The sequence below is a fragment of the Plasmopara halstedii genome, assembly GCF_900000015.1.
Source record: "Plasmopara halstedii genome assembly, contig: Scaffold_110, whole genome shotgun sequence".
In the NCBI taxonomy this organism is placed as follows: Eukaryota; Oomycota; class Peronosporomycetes; order Peronosporales; family Peronosporaceae; genus Plasmopara; species Plasmopara halstedii.
Window position 1 is genome coordinate 1149161 of NW_020187031.1, and position 24005 is coordinate 1173165.

Here is a 24005-nt window from a genome sequence, read left to right on the forward strand (position 1 = left end):
TCAAAATTGGGTGGCCTACACAACTAGAAAACACATGGTTTTTCAGCGTTTGATTGTAATATGTGCGTCACGGTTTTGCGCTAGCAAAAGAATCCCCAAACCTAAGGCCAGTGCAATATGATCAACTCCATACAGTACGTTGGTTGAAGTTCGCAATGATATAATATACGTTGTAAGTTCCTTCAAGAGTACCACTATTTTCTGTCTTGTCTGACGCAGCAAGTTCTTGTCAACAGAGCCGAACGTTGCAGATGTCGCAATTCTGGATCGCTGTAGAATGATACCTTACCAACTCTTGGATCATAGCTTGGATGTAGAGCAAGATCCAACCTCTAATGTCGAGACATCAGACCTCAGTTCATCTCGTTTTGATCGTATCAAGTACAATCCATTGCAATGTACTTGAGATGAAAAAATCTTCGTCTTGCCATGTAGATTCAGTATCCCGTCGTCTCGTTTGCTCTTATGTAGCATACACAATGATGGGTCACGACGTGGATGGGACGACAGTATCGTCGCGATCGCCGCGGCGCGCGCTCTCTGCGCCGTCCGTAGCTGTGCCAAGTAGCCTGGAACAATCTTTTTAAGCCTTAAAATCGGATTCACGCTTCCCCTTCATTATGGCAGCGTTGTCCAACGCCTCAGTGCGCGATAAACGCATCAAAGTGTGCGTCCGCTTACGCCCCTTTACGCGCACCGAGAAACTCAAGGCTGGTGGAAAAGCGGCCTGGACATGGTACGTACCGCACAAATGTACCTAGTCGTCTAATCTTAAGTGACTCATGTATCGAAAATAGGCATGAAAATACTATTTATCAGCAGATTTTCCCCGCCCAGATCCCATCGCGTGTAGCTACGAGCGATGGCGAAGAGAAAAGAATACGCAGCGGTGGCTCGACAGCATCGTCTCGAAACATGACGCTACAAACTACAACATCAAAACTACCATCTACGTATACGTTTGACCATTTGTACCCTCCAGCATCTCCAACACAATCGGTGTATCAAGAAACTGTGAAAGTAAGACAGAACTCAGTATTCAGTATCTCAATATGGATACTTTTCAGCACTTGACATGAAAAGGAAATGTTGTTTTAACGACATGATTTGAATTCCTTTAGGATGTCATTATGGCAGCAATGGACGGGTACCATTCGTCTGTCTTCCTATACGGCCAGACAGGCACGGGAAAGACGTATACAATGCAGGTGCAGTAATACTTCAAATGGGTACCAACCGGCTCTTTGTGCTGACTTGTAACCTTTTTCATCAGGGTGGACGTGGCGACCCTGGTCTCATTCAATTAAGTGTTCAAGACATTTTTGATCACATTACACGCCATTCAAGCATGGAATTTTTATTGCGCTTTTCATATCTCGAGATATACAATGAGCAAATTTATGATTTGCTTGCAGCAGGCGCAAAATCAGACATTAAGATCTACGATGTGCACAATCGAACAGCAAAAGCAAACGACTTTTCTAATCAGGAATTTCATACTAAAGACGTTGTGATTCGAGGGGTACAAGAGGAAATTGTTCTGTCAATGGAGCATATTCTCTCGCTTGTAGAAGTCGGGAATCTACATCGTCATATGGCTGTGACTGAATCCAACGACCAATCCTCGAGATCTCACGTTGTGTTTCGATTGGTAAAGTGATGATCATTTTGTAGCAACAGTGATTTAAACTCATATGAATGCTGTGGTTTGTAATGTTATTCAGGTGATTGAGAGTCAAGCAAAACGAAGTAGTCGAGATCGTGACGATGTAGCACCTGTACGTTCAGCAACGCTAAACATTATTGATCTTGCCGGTTCAGAGAGTGTACGATTAGCCAACACAACTGGACAAGCATTAGAAGAAGGCAAATATATCAATCGCAGTTTACTAACTCTCGGTCACATCATTTGGAAACTCAGTCGTGACCAACATCGAACAGCTTCAAGTGGCACAAAACCAGCAATTTCTACTCATTTACCATATCGCAATTCAAAGCTCACGCGTATTCTTCAACCTTCATTAAGTGGACAAGCACAAATTGCTATTGTCTGTACAGCTTCACCTTCTGTTGAATGTCTAGCAGAAACACACAACACACTGAAATTCGCAAGTCGTGCACGAAGAGTACGGAATCGCGTGGTTGTTAATGAAACTTTGGGTGAGTTTGCTTTGCTAAAAAGGTATCGGGCTCGTATTCAAGAGCTAGAAGAGCAACTTGCCCAATTACAAAATCAACGAAGACCAAAAAGCTCAGTAAAGTCAACTCAGTCGCCACTTCATGAGCGTCAAATGGAACTCAAATTTGCGATAAATAATATCAATCGGGTCATTTTAAACTCGTCACAAGCACACGAGCGACATCATGAAGAAGAAATTGCGACTGTAGACAATGACATGCGTTCTGTTACGAACGCATTGCAAGAGACTCAACACAGTGACGTTAATGCGACTCAAGGTGAGCAAAATTCACCGCCACAACCGATTGAAGCTCGACAACCTCGTGAGATGGAGCATCAGACATCTCGGACACAATCCAGAATCGCAACTCGTCCACTGCTTCGACGTGAACCGATCCACAGTATTGGTAGTGAAAGAGAGACTGATCAATTGCCTGAAGAGAAGAATCCAGGTGTCCGACCACGTCTTGTTCATTCTGGTAGCTCTGCAAATACGTCAAGCAAGACACTTATTGGTAGTGGTGGTAGTGCAAGTACTAAAACATTACCACTCTCGACTTCATCATCTCGTCATCTTATGGACAATGAAGATGATTTGGTTGAAACGAAAGAAGAATATGAAGAATGTGAACCAGAACAGGAAGAGGAGGTAGAGCATAGAAGTTCAAATAATGGAGAAAGTTGTCCGATCTCACAATCTAGTAACCGGCCGTCACTCACAGCGATGCTCAAGAATAAATATCTTGACGAGTTATCGAAGATGGAGCAGCGCATTGGTAGATGGCAACGCACAGAAGAAAGTGAATTATTTAGCCAAAAAGAACTACTGCGTGAATTTGTACGTGGTCTTGAAATCGCTCTCGCTGAACAAGAGACGCGTATGAGCAAAATTCGAGAACTAGAGTTTGAAAATCGTCAATTACGTCAAACTATGGCCACACGCGAAAACGAGATATCGCGATGAAGAGATGAAAAGTGTTTTGCAGACTCAGTTACGATAGACACGGCCGATAAAAACACTGCGACACTTGAATGAGGATAGAGAAAATAGATTGTAGAAGAGAGATTTATAGCAGTGAATAGACGTATCTTACATTTAGATCAGGTAACCAACAGGACTCGATTTGTAGCTTTCATTTGGCCTACGAGGACGAAGTGACACAAAATTTTGACCGAGTTTCTCCGGCGATGAAGAGCAGAAAGCAGATCAATTCTCAATACTAATGGAGATCTGCACTATTGCCCTCGTGAAACTCAAAGAGTTTCTAACCAACATCAATAGGATATAAAAGAACAAAACATTCTATTCTTAATAATGAACATGTAAGAAAAGTCGAAAATATCAATAGCTTTGTCGAATCAATCGGAACAGCACAGATTTAGTCTTTTTTGCCACGTAGAAGCCAATCAGCATAATAATCCGCGAAACTCTTTCGTAAGCGTTTAAAGTTGTCAGTGTTGAAGTCATCCATCGCCACGAGATGTTTTGCATCAAAAAGATTCTCTGGTGTCTTGTTGAGTTTAATCCAAATGTCAAAAACTTCTGACTGAAGTCTTTCAGCTATTAACTTGACATCAGGAACGTCCTTGACTTGTTCAAAGCTTGCGCCGTGATTTAAATTCAAATGTGAACTATCTTTTACCTCTACGTCGAAAATATACCCCGCCTCTTCATATTTGAGATCTTCCAACTTAACAATACAATTGTTTTTCGCCTCGAGCATATTAATGTATCGAAGCCATTGGATCAGTGGAGAAATTCCGGTCTTTGTCGTCTCCTTTTCTATCTTCTCAAACACATGACCTGCCGACACATCATTCGCCAGCCACACCTGATTTTGGTGTTGTCGGGCTACACTCACCATTTCGTCAGCAAATTTCTCTAGACCCGGAACTTCTTGAACTGAGTAAAACAACGATACCATACTGTCGACAGAAACCTTCGGTGTTACCACGTCAATGACCATCTGCCAAAGTGACTCATCACGAATTAAGATGGAATTTCCATCTTGATCTCTAGCCACAACAGGGTAAGATTGGCAATATCGAAGCCACTGAAGAAATGCAGGATTTGGTCCTTCGATTGAAACGTGGATTGAGTTTGCAAGTTTTTGTGGAGTCAAAGGCGTCTTTGATTTCTGGATCTCGTTGATTAAGCGTTCCTGTGCATCAATTTTCCCTAGCTCGCCTCCAATTTTAGCTACCATCGGTTGTGTTTTCACCCATTCATATATATTCACAAGGTCCTTTTCTAAATGCTTTTGCTTCAGTGAATCGTGAATCGAGTACAAAACTTTCTGAGTCGCAATCTTATCGTCTTCAATCATATTTTCACTGGACGATACGAGCTCTTCAAGTCGTTTGACAAACGACTGAGTGTACGGCTCAGCATTTTGCCAGTCGATGGTTGTTATCGATATTTCTTGGACATTTGGCTGCACGATATTCATCTTGTTGTTTGCAGACCTGAGTTGTATATGTGCAAGCATGCTGTCAGCAAGACTGCAGATTTTGCTCATGTTTAAGCTCTTGGAATAAATCGTGAAGCTGTTCTTCCGTCTGAAATTGTTTAAGCAAGTTATAAAGTCTTGTATCGGTCCATTGATTATGGTTTTGAGTGCGTCGTTGCTCAGCTAAATATTGAAACCACTTGCGAACTGGTTCATTCTTGCTCCAGTCTCCACTTACTTTTGAGAATTGAAAGAAGTGAAACAAATCTTCTAGATCGACATTTAAAATGTGTGCTGATACAGAACTCACATCAGAAGCCAACGGCTCTAAAATACGCGCTTCGCTGCTCTGATCGTCGATAGCGTTCGTGCTATTTCTTAAAATCGTCACGTTCTTACTTACATCTAGTAAGTGATTCTTGGAGAGATTTGTGCTGACTTGATTATGGTCTTGAGATTCTTCTCCATGCACGCTGAGCGCAGATAGCAACAGACACGACCACGTGGGTATCCACATAACTATTTTATGAATAAAGTAGGGGGGTTGAGAACCAACAGGATAGGTTATCTATCATGGAATTTTTTATGTGATGGGTTACATCTAGCAGCTGAGTATTATAGGTTTAAAATAGTATTTTTGGAATTTTTAATGGTATTTTGATTGCTACTTTAATATTTAACAGCTAAAATTTTAACTGTTGGGCTTAAAACTGCATTTTTTAGCAGTCATTGAAACCGTATGTAATAAAAGTTTGAATCGTCACACAATTATGTCACTTTCGTATAAGAGAGCGATATATTTCAATTAAATACTACAAAACATCTGAAGGAGTTTCAAATCGCTGATGCTACCTAGTAAACGTGTTTTCTTCAATAATTCATGCTAATGATATATCGTGCAAGTAAGCTACAGGTTGTTATACGCTTAGTGGAGTCACATAATTTGGGACACATATATTTTGAAATACTGTCGACTTTAAAATATTTGATTGTTTTACAATTTTTCGATAAACGCTGTATATCCTGCATGACGTCAGCACATGTCCCACAAACTGCGTAATGTCAGACTCGGCTTATAACGCTCTTCTGTTCTGCACCGTCGTGTCTTTTGGCTTCATCTCCATGCGATACAGTTCCTTTCAATTGTACTTTTTCATCTATTCTGTGTGATATTTGTGCAAACGAATAAAGATGGAGTATAACACCAATTAATGCATTACTTAAGACAATATTTGCATTGTAACTTTTACACTACTTTCATCATTAAAAGTAGCGTTTTGTCTAGCTGCATTCGTCAATGATCTGAACAATTTCGCGACGTTTTGTTCGTATTGAGCGCCAATGAACATTTTCTTCTAAGTAATGTGCACTTTGCATCTCGCGCAATCGTGATACAGTCCTTTGAAACGCAATTTTCAAATCTTTTAAAGCAACGAGACTCCCAACATGATATTCTCCAAATTCATGGGTACCACTAGAGGTAATAGGCCCATCCACAATTCCATTCTCTTTGTTCACATTGTGTGTTTCATTCTCCATAGTATTGGAATCATTTTCATCATTAGATGCGTTCAAAACACTTTTATCATCAAATTGAAATATTCCATTCGGATCAGCAGCTTCTGATGAGAGAATTAGTCGCGTTCGATGTTCATATAATTCATCAATAAGGAGAATGAATCGCCGTACTTGATCATGTTGTGCCATGTTTAAAATTGGTACATTGTCAAGCACTAAAGTATGAAAACACTCTGCTATTGCTTTATAGTCAGCTGCTCCTTTTTCCGTATCACATAATTGACGAAAAGATACACGACAAACACCACTTTTAACACAACCTTGAATCGTAAGAATACGTCCAAGCATAACTGGAACACGCAAATTCTTGTTTTGTTGATTAAACTCTTTCTTCACACTGTCTTGATCACTTGATATGAGTAATTTTTGATATATTGCATCCATTTTTTCTGCTATTGTCATCGTTAAAGGAGACAAAAAAGTTTCGTCGCGATTAACAGGTTCGTAAAGGAATCGATAGTCAACATTTGACTCCATCGATACGATTCTTGTATGTCGATTTAATTGATTTAAAAAAGGTAGAAAATAGTCTCGATTTGTGCCTTCCTTGTATAAATCCTAAATTTTACAATATTAGCAATCATTTGTACTAAAGTCACCAAAAAAATCAATTTACCTTTGGAGCGGTATTTGATGTAGCAACCATAACAATACCACGCTCAAACATGACACCAAAGAGTTTTCGCATAATCAAAGCATCAGCTACATTTGTAACTTGAAATTCATCAAAACATAAAAAATGACATTCTTCAGCAATAATGTGTGCCACTTGATAAATCACATCATGTGTTTTGTCCAATTGAATGTGTCTCTGTCGACCATAAAGGTCTAAATGTTTCTTTTTCTCGTCATTTAAACGTGCTTGTACCTCAAGCATAAATGTGTTAAAATGCACACGACGCTTACGTTGTACATTAGCACAGCGATAGAAAAGATCAAGCAACATCGATTTGCCAGTTCCCACGCCTCCGTGAATGTAAAGACCTCGTGGAATTGTAATTGCTTGTTCATGTCTTAATTCTTTAACGTCGGGATTCGTTGGGATCTTGTAATTATTTAAACGAAAATACAATGGATCAAAGTACCGACGAGTGAGAGCTGCTTGCTTTGTATCGAGAGTTAAATCCCCACGACTTACTAACGCATAATAAGCTTCCGATGGTTTGGTAGAATAGAGTCGAGAGGGAGTGAACCATCGTGTATGTCGAAGCATCGACAAAAAGTGTAGGATAATAAAAGACAAAGTGAAAAAATTCCAAATACAATTGACAATTTTATGATACAACTTAATTTTTTAATGAAAAAATTAACGAAAAGATTGATGCATATCGTGAAATTCTGCGATTGGAATTTGATATTGAGGACATTCTTGAGTTGAGATCGAATCTGGATTCCAATTGACATTGAATAATGAATTTGTTGATGCTTGAGTGAAGATATCATAAGGATTTGTAGCTACTGATGTTGAAGGAATCGAAATGTCCTGTAAAGTAGCAAACACTGACGTTTCTTCATGAAGATTCGAAGGAGTAGGTTCTGACACTCCAAATGTACAATTCGGCATCTCCTTTTCAAATGGTTGTGAACCAAAGGCATCCCAATTGTCTTCAACATTCAATTCTTTATGACGTTTTGTTTCTCCCACAAATTCATCAAACGAAACTTTCCGAACTGTCGATGAAGATGTCATTGCTTGTAAAATGACTTCGGATCCAACAAGAGAACCATTCGAAACGACATTTGTAAATTGAGTTAACACTCCATCTTCACATTCTTCGTCATGATGATCATTTAATATACGTAAACGATCTGTAGCTTCGTATATACGTTCTGCATATACTACACGTCCACGTAAGATCCGATGTAACAAAGGTGCTAATGCTGCATCGCGAGAAGTCACAAATGCACGAAGGTTACGAATGACAATATCCGATAAACGTGTATATTCTTGAGTCGAAGCAGCCAGTTTTTGTTCATTTCGTACTAATCGTTCAGTCTCTTTTGTTTTTTCCAATTTGCCCATAGTCATTCGTTTTTCATGGATCTCACGTAATCCCGTAACTTTCCGTGCATAATGATCATACAAAGCTTTTTGTTCTTGAAACTTTGTGGCTTCTTGTTGTAACTGACGCGCATATTGTAGCCATCCTTTAACAGGAAGTAAAACTTCATTTTCAAGTTGATGAGATACTTCTTGAAGCACAATTTGATCCACTTCATTACATGCTATAAAAGCTTGATTAGCATACGATTGCATTGATGAAACTTCATTTGATTGTTGTTGATAACTAGCAGTTCCAGAACCACTAGATGCAAGACTATCAATTGAACCAAATACAGAACTTGCTGAAGTATGAAATGTCTTAAGTGAAGTCGCATAAGTTTTTAATGCAACGTCAAAAGTTATTAAACGTTGAAGAGTTGATTCAAAGTCGGAATACGCGAGATCATATGCTACATTTGTACTTGGTTTCGACGCACCAAAAGCTGTAAGTAATTTATTTGTTGTACGGACACGAAAGGATGACATTGGAAAATCGGGGCACTTTGATTTGACCAGAAGAGAAAATGAATGTAGTGAGATAGAAGAAATTTAGATTTATTTATAGTCTTGTTTAATCGAAGACGACAAGACTAAAAATACCGGTAGGAACAGTAATGTATTACTGAATAATCTGATTCGCATATGCTGGTTGATAGTGAAGAAATTCTTGGACGCACGCATTCTCTACTGAACAACTCTGCGTACATGAATAAACAACAAGTGTACCCCATTCACAACTACGCGATGTGATAGCACCAAGAGAACTCTCGTTGTCCACATTTAAATAATTTAAAAGTTGTGGAAGTATTTGAAATTCAAACTTTCGCTCACTTCCACACATTTCACAAGGTGGAACATTGCCATTGACCATTCCTTTAGAATGTACCCATAAGACAGCATCATTCCAGCGAGAGTAACGTAATACTTGATCTTTTGAAAGTGCAATTCGCGTAAGAAAGCGTACATATTGAGGATCGTGATCAGTTGAATGGCCAAGTGCTTCGTTTAACTCTCGCTGAGTGACATTCATGTCCATTTTATCTTCTTCGACGTCTTTAGCTTGACAATACAAGATGTTAGTTTTCAATATTTTCCACCAATTAAAATATCTTACTTTGTTCAAAATCCGCCAATAATTTGGCTTCATACTCATTCATAACCTCTGAAGTATCTGGTTCATGGTCAATTTCTAAATAATGTTCCGGAAAGACCCATTTTGACCCTTGAGTAATCATTTTTTCTCTTGCTTCGTCACATTCAGTATAACTTTGCGTCTCGAGGCTACAAGTAACCATTTGAATTAATTCAAGGTTATCAAAATGTCAAAAGTTGGAACTTACCATTGTGAACATGTCCGATTGTGTCCACCAACCGTCCAATGATCCTTTTGATGCTCTTTACTGCAATACTGCGCCACGTGACATGCACTACATGTAAATAACGCACGTTGTCCACAAAGTGCACAAAAATCTCGTTTCTTTCCATTAGGTTTTAATTCCATAGATCCACCAGTTGGAGCATAAAATTCATTGTCCTTCGGCAATTGTAGACGAAAAGCTTTGCCGTCTCCCTGACGTTTGCAATTTGAGCGACATACAAACACGTACAAACTGCGATGAAAAGCGTCTTTAACATCATCAAGTGGACAATAAATTTGCAGCAAGAATGACAAGGGAGTAAAGCAGTCAATACATTGCAATTGCTCGGTGGTTGGAATACTTGAGATAGATGGAATCAACCAACTTGGTCTTCCACCAACTTGACCGCCATCCCATTTCGTCCAATCTGGTTCACAATACATTGGCGTTGCGTTCATTGGCACACGATCTTCAGAGATAAATCCTAATTCCACATCAGCTTCCACTTCGTAGTCCGAGACATCATCATCTGAGTCGCTCATTATTGTATGTCATTCTAGCCAATAAGTTATTGTTACGTGGTATACACTACTATAGGTCACTACGATTTCATGATTCCAAAGACTCTCGTGGTAGCTGGTGCAGGCGTTGTAGGTCTTGCAATTGCACGAACAGCAGCTTGTCGAGGATTACAAGTATTTGTTCTTGAGAAAAATGCCTTTGTGGGACAGGAGACAAGTGCACGCAATAGTGAAGTTGTCCATGGTAAGAATACGTGGTGATGAAAATAGTGTAATATACTTAAATTGAGTTGAAATTGGAAAACAGCGGGTATCTACTACACTAAAGAGAGCTGGAAAGCTCGACTCTGTATCAAAGGACGAGAACAACTCTATGCTTTCTGTGATGAATATAATGTACCGTATCTCAAGTGTGGCAAACTCATTGTAGCTCACTCGCATCAATTGAAGCAACTGCGAGCGATTCTCAAACGTGGACTAGCAAATGGTGTCACTGACTTAAAGCTTTTGACACAAACTGAAGCACGTGCTATTGAACCATTTGTAAACTGTGACGAGGCAATATTCTCACCTTCAACGGGTATTGTTGACTCTTATGGATTTATGATGGTATTACAAAGTGAGGCAGAAAATTATGGTGCTGTTGTGGTACCGAGGACAAAAGTCCAAAGCGGGTTGTTCAATTCAAAATCGAAAACATTTTTGATTCAAGCAGTACAAGGAGGTGACAATGACATACAAGAGGTAGAATGTGACTATTTTGTTAATGCTATTGGTATGTTTGCACCGACTTTACTGGACAAAGTCGTTGTATCGGATCGAGAGATTTTCAAGTTTAAAAAACCTACTCTTCCGGATCTCTTTGCGAAAGGAACGTACTTGAAACTTCGCGAAACGAATCGTCCATTCACGTGAGTAGTGTCACTTTATCTGGTTGGTTAAGATGCCATTTGAAAGCAGTATTTCATGATGTAGCCATCTAATATACCCGATTCCTGAGGTTGGTGGACTTGGTGTACACGCAACAATTGATCTGACTGGAAATGTTCGCTTTGGTCCTGATGTTGAATGGATCAATGAAATTGAGTATCGACCAAATCCTTTGAAAGCCGACAAATTTGCTGATAGAATTCGTGATTATTGGCCGGATATTCATGCTGACATGTTAAACGCTGACTATTGTGGTATTCGACCGAAAATTGCAATTGATGGCAAAATTTTGGAAGATTTTTACATTGCGGTAAGAAAGTTTTGAGTTTATTAAAATTAAATCTTAAAAATGATGTGATGTCAGGATAAGTATACACACCGCATTCCAGGCCTTGTGCATCTATGTGGTATCGAATCGCCTGGACTAACTGCCTCACTTGCTATTGCCGACACAGTTGTCAATATGTTGCAAGATAGCGATGTGAACTCTCCATCTATTCATTACCAGCTATAATTTTTTTTAAATTTTCTCTATCAATTATACAGCATATTCTACGTTTCTTGTCATATTCTCTTTGTGAGGTGAACTCTCGCTATCGTCATCATTCCAATCATCAGCAAGTTTTTTTGTCTTAAAAATATCATCAAGGGATTCATCATCATCTTCAAGCAGTCCCAGTCCAATTAAAGTATCTCTTTCATTACGTAAATGACGCATTGCAAAAAGATATGTCATGAGATATCCACAAATACTTGCAAGACTTAGATAAAAAGCTGTACCAAAGTAATTTCCTTCATGATGTAGGATGTGGGTAAGAAACTTCCATACGCCTACTAATGCAAATTGTAAGCTGGAAACAATTAAAGATGTCATGGCACCACTATGTACAATACGCGATTCAAATGTGTCAAAACTAACGCCAAACAACAATAAAAGAATCGTCAAGACCGAGAATACAAATGTTATGCCAGATAACGTAGCAATCGCGAGCCCTGGAGTTCCACACATATCTGGTAAGAAATGACGAAGCCAATCTGTTACTTGCTGTCGCTCATACGGTGACGTATGGACAGTTCCACGTGCTTGATCTTCATCCCATGCGACTAAAAGCATATCAACCGGTTCATCTGCAGCACAGAGACTGCTAGTAGAAATCCGATCAGAACGTGAGCATTTTCCATCCGAAAACCCATGTAGAGTCTCACAATGGATACCTACTACACCTTCTTGATAGAAAGATGCACAAGTTAAAGTTGCTTCGAGTGCTTTCAATTGTGTCTCGTTAGATGGTGTAAGCAAAGTGCTGAAAGAGTCACTAACAGATCGATTTTGAATCATCACACACGTGCCCCAGATTCCAAATACAACTTCTAAATTTGCACTGAGTTCGCCATCACTTCCATGATTGAAGATAGTAATTTCTGACCAATATGGTAGTAAAAGACTCGACAAGGAAAGTAGTCCAGCGATTATGGAACATGCCACCGCTTGATATCATGATCATAAACAAGAATCAGTAACCAACGTTGTCATGTTCTGGTATATATATGCCTTTGAAAAACGTACCCATGGCTCCGAGTCGAGAGCACCCCATGAAAGGCTCGCAGACTTTGCCTTGTTCCGAGATAAGTTAAGGTTCGGTATTATAACGATGGCCAAATTTACATTGTCGAAACGCCATTCAGTATAAAATTCGTTAACAACTACATCGTATATATGTTTCAATTCAATAATCTGACGGTTTGTGAAGCACAAGATTCACATAGAAAGAAAGAAAAGCATGTAAAGGTAAAGCATCGAATATTAAAGAAAAAAATGGAAAGGACAATCACTTATTATTGATAACTCATTCATGCCTCGTCGCACACTACGTTTTTAAAAAAATGCAATCGAGAAGATATTTTTAAGCACGTCGCGATTAGACGATATGAACATATACAAGCAGACAGTGCGTGTAAAATCAACAGAGTTGTCACGTTTTGTGATTTGGAGTTTGATTGCTAAAGAGATTGTGTACATAAACTTGTTAATCAGAAATCTGCCAGATGACAAGCTAACGAGAGCAAATTAATATTGTGGAAATGTAATTGATGACTTCGATTTTACTCTGTTCATCTAACAATGATGTTGTGCGATCTTCAATTTATCAGCTTCACAGATCCAAACTCAACTTTGTTTTTCACGATCATTGAAGTCACTACAGACAAAGCGATTCTGCTTCAATAAATCAAACTTATCTTTTGAGATTCTGTCGCGGTCTGAAGGAGATACAAACAAATCTCTTCAACATTTGATGCTCAAGACAAGTTAGAGGATCACAGAAAGAACACAGTCTCAGGAATCCTGCTATATAATGAAAGTTACGTTGCATTTTGATCTGCAAATACTGTGTACAGATCAATTGTTTGTATTGGTGTATTCATCATTTCTTCAAGATGCAGCAAGTTAAAGCCTTTCTTCATCATGGGTTAGCACACTTTTGTGTATTCTCAACTGCAGAAACACGCGCCATATCGTTCGCTCTTTGGGATTGTCGGGTACAAGGATATGCACACCAAAGATGCTTCACATGACAGAATTAAGAGCTGCAAGCTCGAGATCAAACAGCTGTGCAAGCACAAAAATTCTTTTCTTTTGTTAGAGAAACCTGACGCTTATCTCGATGTGTTGGTATCACATTTGATAAAAGTCTGCATAGTAACCCAAAGCAAGCCGTATGCACTGCATTTAAGAAAGCGGGGGACGAGTATACAGCTACCTGAAAGTTGGTCACAGCAATCCTTATCGGCGCACTTTAGATTGCAATTGACTTTTTGAACGATCAAAGTGCTACGTAGCTACAAGCTGAACATCCGGCGCGTTCAAAGTGACAAAATTCCTGTCAGTGCAGGCCTCACCGCAAAAACATTTGAGTAGAAGCGTGTTATACGAGAACCTGATCGTCATAACTATATGGTGCATGGTTTTTGCAGCTTCAAAACAACCTTCGATCAACGGGTCTATGCGAAAACAAAAAAGCACGAAATCGACTAATGAGTCTTGAACTCGTTTCTAGAATCTTGGAAACTGGTGGAGCTTGACTTGAACGTCAAAAACCTTTCTTGTACAGGAATCAGGATGGATTACATATGGATTCAAACTAGCATTCAGCTTGGAGACCCCTTCGTTGTGAAATTTAGGATGAATAGCACATGCAAGGATAGCGATATAGAAGATGTAATTTGATGCTGCTGGAATTACCAACGTATGGCTTTCCGTGTAACATTGCTCAAGTTTGAATGGACTTAGTTCACTTTAGTATGTATGATCTTGGAGATGACTGACGCTAGGCACATATACACCGAAGCAAATAAAAGACGAATCTACCGTTATTATAGGTGTTTGTTGATAGCGCTTTAATGTGGTCTGAACAACCGCAACTCAGATCATCAAAAATAGCAGCTACATCTACACTGGCAAGTTGCTTTTACTACGCAGGTTGTGTGCAAGTAAGTGCGCAAGTGTTAGTGGTAATACTTTTCATGGATCAATAGATTGAGGAAGTCGCGCTGAAGACCAATAGGCTTTTTGTTTTGTGAGGAGCGTGTCATGAATGAAACAAAATTGATAGAAAATCTTGCTGCCAACCTTAAACGGCAGTAAGAAATTCACCACACCACTGTAGCTTCGTTTGATAGCATGACTTCGCCATGATGCCTGCTACAATATCATTTGTTTCAACATATTAGATCTGTAGTCGTATGGCTGAAATCAAAGCGTCAATAAGTGGTGCTTAACATCACCACTTCTCGTTTCTTCATTTTGATATGCTAATATGATCCGACGAATGCCAAACAGAGCTTTACTACAAGGTGAATTCGCTGCAAAGGCCCATAGCTGAGCTGTCAGAGCAGACAGAACATCAGGACAACTGTAAGTGGTACAGGTGATGTGTCGTCATGCTCTGGGTCGTGATGACGACATAGTCATGTAGTGAGAATCCTGATTTCTGTCATCTTAACAGTTAGCTTTAATCCTAACACGCAGGGAATAACAAGGGGTCAATGCATGAAACTTTCGTAGTTTTAGTTGCATCGCCTTCTCCAACCCAGTGAAAAACATGGATGTCAGTGCTATGCTATAGCAAACATCATCAATCTGGTAAGATCAATCCAAATAAGCAATAGACATCTTGAGCAGAGAGCAAAATTCCAATGATTTAAACAGATGGGGTCTCACTATGTGAAAAGCACCCATCAAAAAGTCTGTACAAATCCTATCTTTTGTTCAATATAGTGTATGACAAAGGGGAGCCAACTACAGACAATGATTCTAGATCTTATAGCTCTGGTGATTCTAGTCAATGGTATATGGTATGGAAAGCTTACACATTCGTTTCGGGAATTCTTTCAAAATTCAAGACTCAAAGTACCTTACAATAGCACGTGACTATGGATAGCCGCAAGTCTCAATTGACATCCTAAACACAGATATACCGATAACAAGTGGTGTATATAATGACGAACAGCTATCCTGCATCGATGGCCAAGTTGACGTGGGATATCTTCGCAAGATAATTTCTTTTATCTGCGACAACTCACGCTCAAAGGCCTCGATTGTAACGCCAGATACAGACTTTTCGCCATCGCCTTTGACCAAACATCGTCTTTCTTTTCTATGTCTCGTTGCCTCGAATTTTTCGTACTGTATGTAGTTACTAGTCCCCAGCTGCTGCGTCGCTATACGTTGCTTCATTGGTGGTGGTATCTTCGTGCGATTGTTTCGCACTCGCTAAAACTTATGTTTACAATAGCGTCATGAACCCAAGTATAGCATTAATTCTAGCAATTTCTCGCGAAGACTTGAACGAACAATTAACCACGTCTGGAATCCATCGAAGGTTAAGAAGCCTTAGATTCCCATCATGACTTAAAACTAGTGGCTCCAAGCGACACGTCATGAAAAAGGCGGATACCCTTAAGGCAACGGGTCCAGTCAGACAGACGGGCGGAGTGGACTTCAGAAGAGCCGAGAGACGGCGCTGCTTTTTTTTTGACGCTCATAAGTCATGGTTGGCAGTCTGACCATCACATGTGCCATCAGTGGCTGTCGGTCGCTGCTAATTTAATAAAGATCGTTCGTAGTGCACACGTACACAGCACGATAACAGTGTAACTACCTTAATACATCTACATGTAACGCGTAACGACTGTGAAGCAAGAAAGATGATGGCAGTGACTCATTAAGAACAGACCGGGCGTCTAAAATTGCAAGCTAGATAAATTAACTGCTTATAACTTATCGTGTCTTCATTTAACACGTAAATACACTTGGCACGCTTTCATCTATGGCACGCATGCCTGCTTGAATAGATAATTTGAGAGGTTGGGAGGAGCTTCAGCACGAAAGTTGGCGATAAATGAAGGATATGATCGTAGCGCAGCTGATTTCTCCACCACTGCCCGTCTGTCTGCAACCAACCAAGGTGATGGCAGCTGCGACTGCTCGCTCTGCGTCTCTTGCAAGGACTATCACTCATCTCAAAATGAAACTTGTGATAGCGTCTTTGCTCTTTGATGAACGAGAAATACTTGAAAGCGCTGAATTACTTCTTGTTAGCACTTGGAGGTGACTCACGATCCTTTTGTATCCACGCACTCTTGAGTAAGTCAATCTCGAGGTTCGTTTGGCGTTGCTTTTGTGCGTCGTCAGCGTCCTTTGCAGTAGGCTTAGGGGGCATTTTTTTCCGCGATAAGCGAAATGCGTCGGTACTCAAGTGTGTCCTGGCGCGCAAATTGCGGTTTGAATCGACTTGAGCTAGACGCATCGTAGCCAGCCCTTTGTTTGACGACGTGACGGGTTGGGTGGGTCCTAAAGCTAGAGTGCATCTCCAAAAGGATTGGGATTCTTCCTCGACGTGTCGACAAGACAACTTCTTAGCCCAACCAAATTTCCACCATGTGGTAAAAAGGCCAAATTCGAGTGCGTTGAACAAGTGGAGTGGGAATGACTGGTGTCGTGACTATTTAAAAAAAACTAACGAATGTAGGAACGACATTTACAGTCGCAAGATAGAGAGAAAAACGAAGCGGCAAAGAGATGAACGATTTTAGTTTTTTCAAACATTGAAAAGCACAGGTACATTATGTCGTGCGTCCAATTCAAAAATTGTGTGGACTGGCTCGTCCAGCGCCGCCCAGGAGAGTGAGACTGGATGTGAATTATTTGGACACTGATGTCCGTTCTGCGAAGCTCTGGTCCGGTGCCGCAGAAGATGAGCGAAGCCATCGGAGCGATTTCTTTGCTTTTTCACTCGGACTCTTGCTTCCACCCACCAATCATTTATACATAGCTATTCTAGTCTAGAGAAAAATACTATACGAATGTCTAGATATTAAATACAAGAGCCATTACATTGGTGTAGCTTTGTAGACGAAAATTTTGCCATCCTACACCTGATGAAGTAACAACTGGCACTTCATCACAAATATTTCGACATGTAGAATCTTGAAATTTCGATGCGCGCTAACCCAATTAGTCAAGCAGATGTATGATTGTGTATGTCGGCGACCCCTTGCCGCAAAGAATCTGCTGGAAATCGCATGTCTAAATTTCTAGACTTTGCGTAGTACAAACTCACTAAATGGACTAGCGAACGTCTAGAGAAATGATCTCGAATGGTCACATGTATGACATTGAAAATGGTAAAAGTTGTTAGGATTGCACAAATGAGTTTCTTCTGTTGAAACATTTGTAACGCTCTTAGCATGTACGTCAGTGAATTCCTTGCTTGGTCTTTCTGCTGTCTGCTATTAGATAAATGTTGAAGTTTGTGAGATGTACAAGAAGAAGCACACGCCAGAACCTGAAAATTCAACTTAATCAAACGATCGATTTGTAATATTTTCAAACTCACATTCTGTAGTTCAAAAGAGTCGTTTTTAAAGCTGTGATTTTTTAACTTGAAACAGGATACAATTCTGGATCTCTGAAGAGCATGAAACTTCAATGTCAAAAGTTTTCGTGGACAGACTCCCCCACTGCATCGCTTGGTGTGCAGTAAACGAAATAGTATTCGTCCATAAATGGCCAATTGACTGTTGTATTACGCTCTACACGTCACCAAGATAGTAAAATAGTACTTTCATATACTATACCCTATACTTTGGATATACTGTATCCGTTCAGTGTAAGATATCAAATTATTAAACTCACTACGCTGATATTTTCAGTATATTATCGCATCTCGGTGGCGTTCTTACGTACCATATGGATTGAAAAGTAAAACCAGACAAATGACGTCAGACTTTCAAATTTACGACCTTCAGTCACATGCTTGTGACAAACTTGAAAATTTTGTGAAAAAGTTGGTGTGACACGAGCTGCTAAAGGCGAAGAATGATGTGAAATCTGCATTTTGAGCTGATTCGCGGTATAAATTTTAAAATTTCGATTGTCTTGTTCACAAAAGATTGTCAACATACATCTCAGACTCTTGTTGATGTCCAGCAACGTTTGGCATCTTGGCTCTATGGCTTCTGAGATCTTTAGACTTTGTTTGTAATAGTTCAACCATGTTTTCGATAGAAATCTTGCAGTCGCAACACTGTCAGCGTGATTTGTAATAGCTGAAGTCTTGAAGCTAGCGCGGACAGCATTGTAGTCAGGGGGCATAGTCTCTTGAAAGTACTGTGAAGATTGATGCTATCTGTGTAGTCATTGAAGTACTTTGTAGTGTCTATTTACTTCACGTCTTTCAGCTTACAACTGAGGCAATAACTCTAAAGGTCACGCATATTTATTAAAAACAGCAATCAGAGACCCAAACTATTGGCGTGACAGTGTTCATATGAGTCGCATTAAAAGCTAGCTATAACCACATATAACATTTGGTTAAGCTTTTGGTTCATTGGTTTACTAAACATTGCGCTTCAGATCGTTTTAAATGCTTCGCTCGCTCTATGTATGTACTTACATGCAAAGAAATTAAAGCATATCAAGAATTGGGCTGCCATCCATTGTCATTAGAATTAATGTATGAACCAATCAGCAAATTTTGTGTAACTTACACAAATTCACACTTGATGCGCAATTGTTTTGGTAAGACAACCAAAATTTTTATGACCTGCGCTGGCTACTAAGCCAAAGAGCAGTCATTACAGCAGCACCTAGGACATGTGTCCTTGGATCGAAATATTTTAACTGTGACTGAAAGGCCCAATTGATTTTCTTAGTAGACGCGGTAGATACATGAGACAGACGTTTACTAATATAAATACATTTGGTGTTGGCTTTAAACGGGTTCAAAATGCTTTCAAAGCCTCTCAGTAGAGATTCGATTCGAAGACAGGTGAGCACCTCTGGAGCTAAAAGCCTTAGTAGTTTGCCGTTGTCGATGATCATCATTTTGAATGTGAGCGGACAGACCACTTTAAAATATCACATATGGCCGGTATGTCCAAGCCCAGGATGGACGGCTCAGACTGCTGAAGCAAAAGCAACGTATACATGACGGAAGGGATGATGATGCTTTTCACTTTTGGGCTCTCAAGTCAGTGCTTTTAAACTCGTAGCTCTGATGGAAACTGAGTCTTAAAGTTGGTTTTAATATTGTCCATGCTTAGCGTATTGGCAAAATATTGTTGTTCACATGCGAGAAGATGTCGTCAGGATGTTTCAATCATAGCCGCGACTCTTGGAGTGCGTGTTGTGTTTTAATCTGGAAAATATAAGCTCTATCGGCACTGGCACATACTACAAAACATACATAGAGAACGCAGACTTGAAATTTGAGATAAAGCGCGCTGACTGTACATCGGGTTAACGATCCTCCTACCTGGACAAGTCAAGGTTACGGTGCTCATGAACGAAATAGTGTAAGTTCAGCCCGCACCTGAAGTTTACGAGTGCTGGCTAGAGATTTATGGCATGCAATACAGACCACGCGCCATAAAAAAGACAAGCTCACACCTCTTTGATAAGATGGCAGGTTCAGTGGTGTCTACTGCAGTTATAGAGCTAATACTGGCCCAGTGCCGACGAATCACATTGAAACTAAGCTTAGAGCTATTCGTGTTTTGACTGCTGTTAGTCGGGACACAAAATTCGTGCTTGCTACCTTATGAAGTTCGGGCAAACATGGCGTACATTATCCCAAGTAAAGTTTTGCGGGATCGTGGCATGAATCACGCGCTCGAGCCAAAAACGAATGTATCATTAAAAGAAGCTTACTGCTGGGTACAAAGTGAACCCGTGAGAAAGCGTGATGGTCACACACCATTATAATGCCTTAGCTCTCAGGAGCATTGATGCTCTAGATGGATCAAAGAGTGGCAAATACCTACAATTTTCCGCGCAAGTGTTTCGATCTCATTTACTTAGACGCGTCAAATAAAGAGTGAGAAGAACGCCGACCGATATCGGTGAGACTGGCAGATAGGGCTGTCGTGAGTTACGTCTGGTTCGCATTTTTGGCTCTAAAGCTCACTGTCTAAAGCTGCTTAAATCCTAGAGATAGATAAGTATGATCTTATTCCGGTCATACTGTGTATTCGGGAGCACGGGATTAATTGGCGCGGCGATGATGTTTACGCCAGCCGCTCATAATAAGCCTTGGTAAGTAATATTCGGTCTCTGTCGGACGTGATGTTACCCGTAGGGTAATTAGGCGAGTCTAAGTAACGTTGCGATAGAAATAAATATTGGAGTCAACCACCGATAGGCTCCACCAACAGCAAGAACTGTTATTATCGCTTTCGGGTAACTTAATTACACTGAGGCTTGTGAAGCGATACTGGCCTTGAAATCTCGAAGTCATTGTATGCGAGGGTAGCCTAGCTAAACGCCGGGGTGGGCAGAGATATGCCTCGACAGGTCACTTACAAAAATGATATTGCTGAATACATGTATTGTCTAGGAGCAGCGAGATGTAGTCGTCACTCCGCCAGCACAGCAGATTGCCGCACTAGGTCGAGATGACCGAGGGTGACACCACTGTTTATATCGTAAAGTGTGACTACTTATCGGCCGCGCCTAATCACAGTTGGTGTGATGGATGTCAAAAAGGTCACGGATGTCAAAATGGCAATATTAAGAGTAGAAGAGAAGAGAAGAGAAGAGAAGAGAAGAGAAGAGAAGAGAAGAGAAGTTTGCGAGCCTTACAGATCTTGCGACGTCATCGCCTAATCTCTTGCAGAAAATAGTAAGATGGTACTTCTCTTTGCCAGGTATGATTTAAGGTAAAAATCAGGCCGGGTCGGCTCACATTTCTGACGGGTGCACTTTCGCGTCACCTCGGCTATAGTTCTCGCATTTTTCTTTTCTAAAGGGTAGGTCAAAGAATGTCGTTGCATTCTTAGCAATATGACCGATCTTCACGCAAAAGCAACGGCAATTAGCTAGAAGCATGTAGAGAAATAAAATTCGAGAATGCTGAGTTAGAAAATTTCTATCAAACGTATGTAGTGTGTGAAAGTTATGTTACTGCAGCTGAAGAGAATAAAAGCATATTATCTCTTAACCCCGAGTCCTCGGTGATAAATACATCGTCACGAAATATTGCCGACAGCCAATGACGCGCCATGCAGAGTGACAGAAAGATCCATTTGTAATGGAATATGTCAGATGTGTGATCTTCGTAGCTCCTGTGGGCTGTGAAGCCATGCCCGAGATAAACTTGTGCTCGGTATGGAAAATTGTGGAGACAAACGCCTCCCCTCGCAATCAATATATTTCAATGTAAACCTCCTTCTGAGTAGCGAATGCGCGATGGTGCGGGATCGTAATCCCCAAAATTGTCTTACACTTTTGTTTGAAGTCCAAATAAGAGTAGCGAAAAGTTCGCTTTTCTGAACAAAGACTGAGAAGTGTCACTGTAACGACCTAGGCATCTATGTCTACAAAACTGATTGCTAACAAACACGTTCAGATGCAAAGTAGCGTAATAAAACCTGTATTGATGTTTTTCAACACTTACCTAATAGAAGAGTCGCAGCAGAGAAGTTCTCATGTGGTATGCTTGGAATGGACTCGCGACTTCAGAGGGTCTACTCTAATCGAGCGGCTATTATTCGTTTGGTTACACCATTCTGCTAATGCATACTTTGACAAAATATTTATCAATAGCCTGGATGATGAATGCCAGCCAGGATGCTTGAAGAACCATTGTCAAGTGTTAAACGCATCCAAGATCGATATTATAATGCCAAACGCGGCTATAGACGGCCACCGACACGCCACATCAGTTGCAAAGTTTGTCTACATGGCCGTCAATTTTGGTGATATATCACCTCAGTATACATGACAGGTATACCCAATAATTATGATGGGATCTTTATCGCTTCGACGCGACAATGAGCGGTTTAACTTCGGTCAAGTTATGGCTAATGTCTATGATATGATTTGTCTGGCATGCAATTCGTAAAAGCCAATCTGGAACGTTTGTCAGGATTCCTTTTCGAAGGCAAAGCTGCCAACCGAGCGGCTTAGGTATCGATAGAGTTAGCCAAGCCATGTTTCACAATATAGTGAAAATCTCGTTAATCACTCCAGACATCAAAGGTATGTGTTTGATGTACTTCTATAACGCAGGATTCATCCTTCGGTGGACATTTGGACTAACAAAAGACCTTCCATTTAATTCCTCCTTTGATGGTCGCTTATTTGTAAGTGATTAAACAGTTATGCACGAACGTATGAGAACGATCAGCGAAATAAGTCGGCAGATTACATGTCGGATAGTTTTAAGCCTGACCGTTCCAGGAAACCGTAGGTAAAAGTTAGGCTCGACTTCAGCTTCAGTTTGACAGCCAGTCAAATGGAACACAAAAGTGGACGATCAAGATACTTCAACTTGCATTGGCTCCCGCCGAAATTACGGGTGAGCAACGACGAGGCTCATTTTTGCTAACGCGTTTCAATTTCATATTTGTATACAACGGTTCTTCAGGCGCGTATTACAGCAACATTTTATAAAATGCTGCTTAGTTTTTTAGTTCTAACACTGTTGATATCCACAGCTGACTATCTCTAGACAAATTTGGGTCAATAGGGTATTCTATGAGCCGAAATGCCGCTTACGTGTGAGCTGGTTCTGCGCTCATTAGTGCGGCTCACGCCGATGGGCTTACCTCATTTTGTGGGCAATTTTCAACACTCGAGAGTACCTAACGGGTGCACAAAGCTTCCATTCTGAGCTGAGAAAAGCAGGGGGGCAGAACTCTTCAAACATTTGATGTCGGTCTTTTTGGACAACTGGTTGAACGTGTACGCGATGCAATGGCTCAAGCCGAACGTAAAATTGTTTTCTTACATAAATGAGCATAAAATGCTCACGGATTTTATGACGGCGACAAAGAATGTCACTGAAAATAAAACTCTGTCTGTGAGCAAATTTGGTTTGATCTGGAAGGTCAAGCAGCGATACACTCTTCCTCCGCCAAATAAAAGTTTTTATCTCTTAACTTACAAAAGTCACACTAGACTTATTCTGCGAAATACCTGAGTTATCTGCAATATACCCTAGCCAATCTGTGTCTTATAATCAAATGAGCGGTTAGAAAGAAAGTTTGGCATATTCTTAAAAATGCAAGGCTGCATCTGCGGAACAAAGAGCAGTTCAATATTGGAACCGAAAATTCTAAGCTTCGGGATTTAATATAAACTAGCCTCGATTTGAAATAGTTCGAATAAGCTTGTTACTTCCGGCACGACTGTTGCATTAGCAAAAACATCAATGCCTCTCTCAAAACCAATCAATTGGGACACCAGAGTGCGTCAATTGTCCTACTGGCTTAAGAAAGCCACGTCGACTTATAATAGGTCAAAAGCGTTGAAACCGTCCCCGAGACGGAGTTTAAGAGAGTATCTGGGCTCATAGATAGAAGGATCATTCGTACATGAAAAATCTGGTAATGAAACTTGTCATGGACGCAAATGAAATCCTCGAATATATATATATATATATA

The 24005-nt window shown here is 40.3% G+C and overlaps 10 protein-coding genes across 10 annotated transcripts; 3 read left to right on the plus strand and 7 right to left on the minus strand.

Annotated features, from left to right (window-relative positions):
- Window positions 1-620: 620 nt before the first annotated feature.
- PHALS_00246 (kinesin family member 11) lies at window positions 621-3143 on the plus strand (the record flags this gene model as incomplete). The annotated part of the gene is made up of 5 exons (XM_024729547.1): window positions 621-736; window positions 798-1020; window positions 1122-1208; window positions 1274-1651; window positions 1725-3143. 5 exons carry the CDS (start codon window positions 621-623, stop codon window positions 3141-3143), a joined length of 2223 nt encoding a protein of 740 aa, XP_024572290.1.
- A 415-nt stretch (window positions 3144-3558) lies between these two features.
- PHALS_00247 (uncharacterized protein) lies at window positions 3559-4629 on the minus strand (the record flags this gene model as incomplete). The annotated part of the gene is made up of 1 exon (XM_024729558.1): window positions 3559-4629. One exon carries the CDS (start codon window positions 4627-4629, stop codon window positions 3559-3561), a length of 1071 nt encoding a protein of 356 aa, XP_024572291.1.
- A 43-nt stretch (window positions 4630-4672) lies between these two features.
- PHALS_00248 (RxLR-like protein) lies at window positions 4673-5146 on the minus strand (the record flags this gene model as incomplete). The annotated part of the gene is made up of 1 exon (XM_024729569.1): window positions 4673-5146. One exon carries the CDS (start codon window positions 5144-5146, stop codon window positions 4673-4675), a length of 474 nt encoding a protein of 157 aa, XP_024572292.1.
- Window positions 5147-5910: 764 nt separating this feature from the next.
- On the minus strand, window positions 5911-7420 carry PHALS_00249 (lactation elevated protein 1; the record flags this gene model as incomplete). The annotated part of the gene is made up of 2 exons (XM_024729581.1): window positions 5911-6765; window positions 6824-7420. 2 exons carry the CDS (start codon window positions 7418-7420, stop codon window positions 5911-5913), a joined length of 1452 nt encoding a protein of 483 aa, XP_024572293.1.
- Window positions 7421-7513: 93 nt separating this feature from the next.
- PHALS_00250 (BAR domain) lies at window positions 7514-8737 on the minus strand (the record flags this gene model as incomplete). The annotated part of the gene is made up of 1 exon (XM_024729592.1): window positions 7514-8737. The coding sequence occupies one exon, from the start codon at window positions 8735-8737 to the stop codon at window positions 7514-7516; it is 1224 nt and encodes a 407-aa protein (XP_024572294.1).
- Window positions 8738-8870: 133 nt separating this feature from the next.
- Window positions 8871-10151, minus strand: PHALS_00251 (programmed cell death protein 2; the record flags this gene model as incomplete). Its single annotated transcript, XM_024729603.1, has 3 exons — window positions 8871-9310; window positions 9366-9532; window positions 9592-10151. The coding sequence occupies 3 exons, from the start codon at window positions 10149-10151 to the stop codon at window positions 8871-8873; spliced, it is 1167 nt and encodes a 388-aa protein (XP_024572295.1).
- Window positions 10152-10220: 69 nt separating this feature from the next.
- Window positions 10221-11574, plus strand: PHALS_00252 (fad-dependent oxidoreductase; the record flags this gene model as incomplete). The annotated part of the gene is made up of 4 exons (XM_024729614.1): window positions 10221-10374; window positions 10438-11041; window positions 11106-11370; window positions 11425-11574. 4 exons carry the CDS (start codon window positions 10221-10223, stop codon window positions 11572-11574), a joined length of 1173 nt encoding a protein of 390 aa, XP_024572296.1.
- Window positions 11575-11598: 24 nt separating this feature from the next.
- On the minus strand, window positions 11599-12655 carry PHALS_00253 (uncharacterized protein; the record flags this gene model as incomplete). The annotated part of the gene is made up of 2 exons (XM_024729625.1): window positions 11599-12548; window positions 12628-12655. The coding sequence occupies 2 exons, from the start codon at window positions 12653-12655 to the stop codon at window positions 11599-11601; spliced, it is 978 nt and encodes a 325-aa protein (XP_024572297.1).
- A 3656-nt stretch (window positions 12656-16311) lies between these two features.
- On the minus strand, window positions 16312-17515 carry PHALS_14857 (uncharacterized protein). The gene has a single exon (XM_036407578.1). The coding sequence runs from the start codon at window positions 16865-16867 to the stop codon at window positions 16646-16648; it is 222 nt and encodes a 73-aa protein (XP_036262983.1). The 5' UTR covers window positions 16868-17515; the 3' UTR covers window positions 16312-16645.
- A 5592-nt stretch (window positions 17516-23107) lies between these two features.
- On the plus strand, window positions 23108-23358 carry PHALS_00254 (uncharacterized protein; the record flags this gene model as incomplete). Its single annotated transcript, XM_024729647.1, has 2 exons — window positions 23108-23200; window positions 23248-23358. 2 exons carry the CDS (start codon window positions 23108-23110, stop codon window positions 23356-23358), a joined length of 204 nt encoding a protein of 67 aa, XP_024572299.1.
- Window positions 23359-24005: the final 647 nt, after the last annotated feature.